Source organism: Hyperoodon ampullatus, assembly GCF_949752795.1.
Source record: "Hyperoodon ampullatus genome assembly, chromosome: 16".
NCBI lineage: Eukaryota > Metazoa > Chordata > Mammalia > Artiodactyla > Ziphiidae > Hyperoodon > Hyperoodon ampullatus.
This window is the reverse complement of record NC_136929.1, coordinates 52,643,335-52,649,334: the sequence shown is the minus strand read 5'-3', so window position 1 is coordinate 52,649,334 and position 6,000 is coordinate 52,643,335. Positions and strand designations below refer to the sequence as shown.

Sequence of the window (6,000 nt, the reverse complement as noted above, 5' to 3'; positions counted from 1 at the left end):
TGCTTTGGAGACATTACTGTCTGTATTAACTGTTATATTCAAAATAGTATGATTGCTTTCTCACAACTAACTTATGTTTTTCAGGTCAAGAAGTTCTAGAGAAGAAAAATTTCAGAAAAATTGCCTCAATTTAAGGAAAATCCCAGTGAATCAAGAAGATTTGAAGCACCTTCCTTAAAGAAAACCTGGTATACAGTAACTTCGCAGACTTAGCTTGGGTTATTTACACAAATTGATCACTGGACTCTGCTGCTTGGTGCTTGAACCTGTTTGGAATTTTTCTCATGTGGATCTAAGGGGAATGCTTTATTATGGCTGCTGTTGTCCAACAGAACGACCTAGTATTTGAATTTGCTAGTAACGTCATGGAGGATGAACAACAGGTATGAATGAGACTCAGAGAAAATTAGATTTTAATAAATTTATTATTTTGCTTTTTCTATTTGTCTCAAAATTATTTCCTTTAAAAGACAGTAGGAGAAACTTTATTAATGTAAACATTTAGATGTTAAAAATGTGGAGGTAATGTGATTTTATGTGTTAAGTACTAGTTAATTCATTAAGAAAGAATCTTATCCTTAGCTTTGATGTGGTAACAAGGATATAATACTTTCGGGGTTAGCTTGTTTTTCTGTAAAATGAGACTTAACAGGAAATACCTTAAGTAATTATTTCAGAGTACTTTGAAAAGTTCTAGATGACATACTGACAAGACATGTAAATTTTTCTTAGGACTGGTGATTGTAATAGTTGCTTGCAGTTATACAGTTTTAATATATGTGGTTAATTAAGATTTATAATCCTGGACTATTCCTTCAAGGGGATGGAAAGATGTTAGCAGTCTCATTATCAGACATCATTTCAGTCCAAAGCATGTGACTCTGAGGAAGTTACTTAACTTCTCTAGATCCTGATTTCATCATCTGCTGAATGAAGGGATTGAACTGAAGAATTTCTAAATTGGCTTTCTTTTATTGAATTTATACAAGATGTATAAATTACTATTTCTAGAGTGTAAGAAAGATCCAAGAGATAATGAGAAAAGGACTGAGTTAATTCTGGTCTCCCCCCTCCCCACTAGAGGTTCTTGGGACTTTATAATTTACTTCATTTTGAACAGGTTATTTGGGAATGTAAGACGTGATGTGAGAGAAATCATGTGTTAGAAAGATTCATTGTACTCATGGAGTAGGAATTCCTTGTACTGGGAAAAATATTTTGAGGGCTAGTAGACTTAAAATAATGTCTAATAAAGTTGATTTAAATATTGAAATAAGCCTAATCCTAAATATCTAACTTTAATAGGCCAATTATAATGTATCATGCTTTTATTCTAGGTGATTCTTACTTTTGGCAGGGTATTGTAATTTCTTAGTTCTTTGTATTGTACTGTTGAGTGAAGAGACAGAATAAAACATTTATAAATAAACCTACAAACGGTGAGAATTTCGATTAAGGTGCTGTAAAATCAAGGTGAGCTTTGGCTAGGGAGGAAAAAAGTGTGAGGGAGAAGATTGCATCCCAATTAAAAATAGTTTATGGATTTAATCTAGGGACAATAGAAAAGACATTTTAGAGGGAGAAAGTGTTTTGAATTTGTTTTAAAACAGTATGTTTCTGTATACGTTAAGGTTTGAAAACTGTGCGTTTACTGTGCAGCCCTCGAAGATGAAAGATGTGGTGAGGTTTGTTCTTGGGATGTGGCCACAGGGGACAGAGCTCTAAGCCGCTCACTGGTATATGCTTCCAGTGCACTGGCTTTGACACTCTTTAACCATAAGAAATACGTTTTACATCATGGTGCAGCATTCATACGTGTATCTATATAGCCTTAGAAAAAGTTTTCCAAGGCAGTACCTACCCTTACCATCTGTGATGTACTTAGTTTAACTTAGAGAGGTTATTAATGACTTTGGATAGCGAGATGTACTCATACCTTAACATCAGAACGCACATATATATTTTTCTTATTTATTTATTTATCTATTTATTTATTTATAACAAGTTATTTATCTTTTATCTAACAAAATGAATATGTAGTAGTTTTTTGAGATATTATTATAAGGACTTAACAAATGTGAAACATGGGGCAAATACTATCATCCCTATTTTACAATGAGGAAATTGAGAGAATAGATAGGTTGAGTGACTTACCCGAAGTCGTACATACAGTTGGTAAATAGTGGAGCTACAGCTTGAACCCAAGCAGTTTGACTCTCACTAATGATGTTGAATGCTCTTGCCATGATATATGCTGATTGTACTATATTATAATCAGTTGGCCAGGTTTAGGGTTTTTTCATCTGTGGCCATGAGCACAGAAAACTTAACTTGATGCTTGCAGGGGTAGATCCAGTAGTGTCAGATTTATTAGCATCTTATCTATTAAGTAGCTGTAGCTCTACTTTGTTGTTTTTTGTTTCCTTAAATTTGTTTTTGGTATAAAAGTCGTAGCATGCCAATTATAAAACAAGTCATCTAAGAGAAAAAGAAAGTAAATAGTGAGAATCTCTTTTCACTTACAGTCCCTAATCCTGTTCTCCCCAGAAGATACCAGTATTGACTATTTGATGTGTAATTTTTTGGACAAAGGCCTAAACAGAAGAACAATATACATACATACCAACCTATATACACAGGTTGTTTTTAAGATACAAATGAAAGAATGTAATATCTTTTTTGTGACTTATTTTCACTTAATATATTATAAATATTTGTGTGTTTGTATGCCGGCTCTGCATCATTTATTTTCCCACATGGTGGATGGATTATAATTTACTTTACCAGTATTTGATCATGGGCAATTGGCTATTCCCACTAGTTTGTTAATATATTATAAATGAATATCCTTGTTTGGGAGGCAATAGACCTACAATGGTTAAGAGCTCAGATATTGGAGTCAGAGTACCTGGATTTGAATCTTTGCTCCACTACTTATTATCTCTGTGACCTTGGGCAAGTTACTTAACCTCCCTGTGTCTTAGTTTCCTTATCTGCAAAACAGGGATCATAATAACAGACTTGATATTGTAGTTAGGGTTGTGAAAATTAAATGTGTTGATGTATATAAAGTTCTTAGAACTGTGCCTGGCACATAGTAATATTTACTGAGCACTGTCATTTTATTACTTCACGCGCACGTGCATGAAGTGTGTAGTGTATCTTCGTATACTTGTATGACTATTTCTGTAGTAAATTTTTAAAAGTAGAATTACTGAGTTTACTAAAAGTATATTCAAAAAACTGTATCAGTTTCTACTACCACTAACAGTATATTTCTCAAACCATCACTAACAGAAATCCTTTTTTTCTTTTTGTTCAGTCTTTTGGGTGAAAAAAAATTACATTAAAAAAATTACATTTTACCATTTAATTTGCATTTTCTTGACTACTACTATTGAGGTTGTGGGATTGTTCCATTAGCTTTTTTTTTTTTATTGTTGATTTGAATTTTCTTTGAATTAATAATATCCTTTTGCCTGGTAGGAGTTCTTTATATATTATGAATTTACATCAGTGTCATTGTCTTCTAATTCATTGTACAGTTAATGGTTAACTCTCTTTTTATGACATGTGATGCAGATATTTTGTCCCAATCTGGTACTGTCTTTTAACAATATGATATCTTGTGCCCTATAGAAATTTAAAATATTTATGTCATAAAATTTACCAATTTTTTTGGTGAGTTTCGTTTAGGAAAGCTTTTCTTACCCCTAAAACTATTAAATATTCTCTTATATTTTCTTCTAGTATATTTTATAGGTTTAACTCCTTAGTCCATATGAAGTCTACTTTTGTTGTTGTTGTTGTTTATTTGTTTATTTGTTTTTATTTTTTGCGGTATATGGGCCTCTCACTGTTGTGGCCTCTCCCGTTGCGGAGCACAGGCTCCAGATGCGCAGGCCCAGTGGCCATGGCTCACGGGCCCAGCCGCTCCGCGGCATGTGGGATCTTCCCGGACTGGGGCACGAACCCGTGTCCCCTGCATCAGCAGGTGGACTCTCAACCACTGCGCCACCAGGGAAGCCCCTGAAATCTAATTTTTTAAAAAAAAATTATTTTATTTATTTTTGGTTTTGTTGGTTCTTCATTGCTCTGTGTGGGCTTTCTCTAGTTGCGGTGAGTGGGGGCTCCTCTTCGTTGCGGTGCGTGGACTTCTCACTGCGGTGGCTTTTCTTGTTGCAGAGCACGGGCTCTAGGTGAGTGGGCTTCAGTAGTTGTGGCTCGCGGGCTCTAGAGCACAGACTCAGTAGTTGTAGAGTATGGGCTTAGTTGCTCCGCGGCATGTAGGATCTTCCTGCGCCAGGGCTCGATCCTGTGTCCCCTGCATTGGCAGGCGGATTCTTAACCACTGCACCACCAGGGAAGCCCTGAAATCTACTTTTGTAGGATGTGAGGTACAGGAATCTGACGACTCTCCTCTCCCACAAATGGGGATATTGGCCCTTCACCATTTATTGAGCGTTTTATGATTTCCACATTTAGACTGCTGCCTCTGTTGTATACTAAATTACCGTAAGTATAGACTTTAGTTTTGAACTTGCGCTAGTGTATTTTATTCCATTTACCTGTTTTGTATTGTGCCAATCTCACATTGCTTTCATTAGTATCACTTCATAGATTTGATATCTGATAAAGATATTCTCCACCCCCCGCCAAAATTGGGATAGAGTTTTGAATGAATTTTAGAACTGACTTGTTAAGTTACATAACTCTGTTGGGATTTTGACTTTTCAAAGTTAAGAAGTATTTGTATCTTTAAAATAATTTGTTCTGGTTTATGATCCTATATTGGTTTAATTGGTTGGTCTTTATAAAGTCACTGTTTGAAGGTACCAGATTAGAATGTATTTCCTGTTTTTAGTTATGGTCTGTGGTTATTAATGTAGTCGTCTAAAGAAACTGACACCATTAATGTGTGGTTGCCACCACCTTGATCATTTTCCCTTATATCAATTCGTACTCTTTTCAGATTTGCTTGGAAGAACTTTGGGCAGGGATGAGGCAAGGGGTGTTGGAAAAGAAATATCAATATTGCTGGTGCTGACAAGCCATTTAGAAGTCTGTTCTTGCTATCCATTCTAAACTGGGCCTATTTGTAGGTGAGAGTGAGGTACTTCTGTGGCAGAGCAACACTCAGTATTGAATTACAGTATACTTTTATTTGAAAGTGCCTTGGTTTGACCTTATTGAACAGGTATGTTTGCCTGGTGAATGTATGAGAGAAAAAGAAAGCTGAAGGTTGTGGACCTAAGTATCTAAAGAGAAGGAAACTTGACTCTATGCTCAAATATTCCAGAAGTTAATTGAGTGAAAAACAGCTGTTAGTTTAATGCTTTTTATAATTTTGATATATCATTACACTGTATGTTTTTTCAGTTGTTGGTTCTAAAAGTAGAACTTAGCAAATCATAGTTATTTGTGCTTAACAGACTTAGCTCACTAGGGAGAACCTTGGTGACATGCTAGGGAAAGTAAAACAAATATTTTTATAGAATCCCGCCCCAATGTAAGAAGGTGGTCTTATGACTTTCGTTCTTAGGGTGTAAATTGGCTCACTCTGCTGATTCCTAGAAGCTAAAGTGTAAACTGCTGTCTTTTCACCAAGCTGCCCGTTAATTCTCATTCAGTGTTTGGCAATCACTACCCAGTGTAACAGAGGTCAGCACAGAGTGCTGTGGATACAGAGAAAGGAGCCTTTGACGGCCCTGCAACTTTGGGAAAGCTTCACCATGGAAATTACATTTGAACTGGACCTTGAAGGAAGATCCAGTTTATCTGACAGATGAAGAAGAGGAAGTGTTTCAGAGCAGTGGACTGTACCAGAACTTTTGATATATTTCTCTTGACTGTATAATCAAACTAAACACCTTAACTTACGGTTAGAAGCTTTTCATAGTGTGATTGTTTCATGCTCTTTTCTTTCTTGTACTACATTAGTTTTGCCAGCCTACTGTATGATTTTCCCAAATGCTTTTCTGCTTCCCCACTGTTTGATCT

General features: G+C 35.7%; 1 protein-coding gene across 3 annotated transcripts in view; it reads left to right on the top strand.

Annotated features, from left to right (window-relative positions):
* Positions 1-311: 311 nt before the first annotated feature.
* ELF1 (E74 like ETS transcription factor 1) overlaps positions 312-6,000 on the top strand; it is a gene marked incomplete at both ends in the record, with an annotated part of 52,459 nt that continues 46,770 nt past the window's right edge. For all 3 annotated transcript variants that reach the window (XM_079722035.1, XM_079722034.1, XM_079722033.1), the window contains one exon: positions 312-383. In XM_079722035.1, coding sequence (XP_079578161.1) covers positions 312-383 — 72 coding nt within the window. The remainder of the gene's footprint in view (positions 384-6,000) is intronic.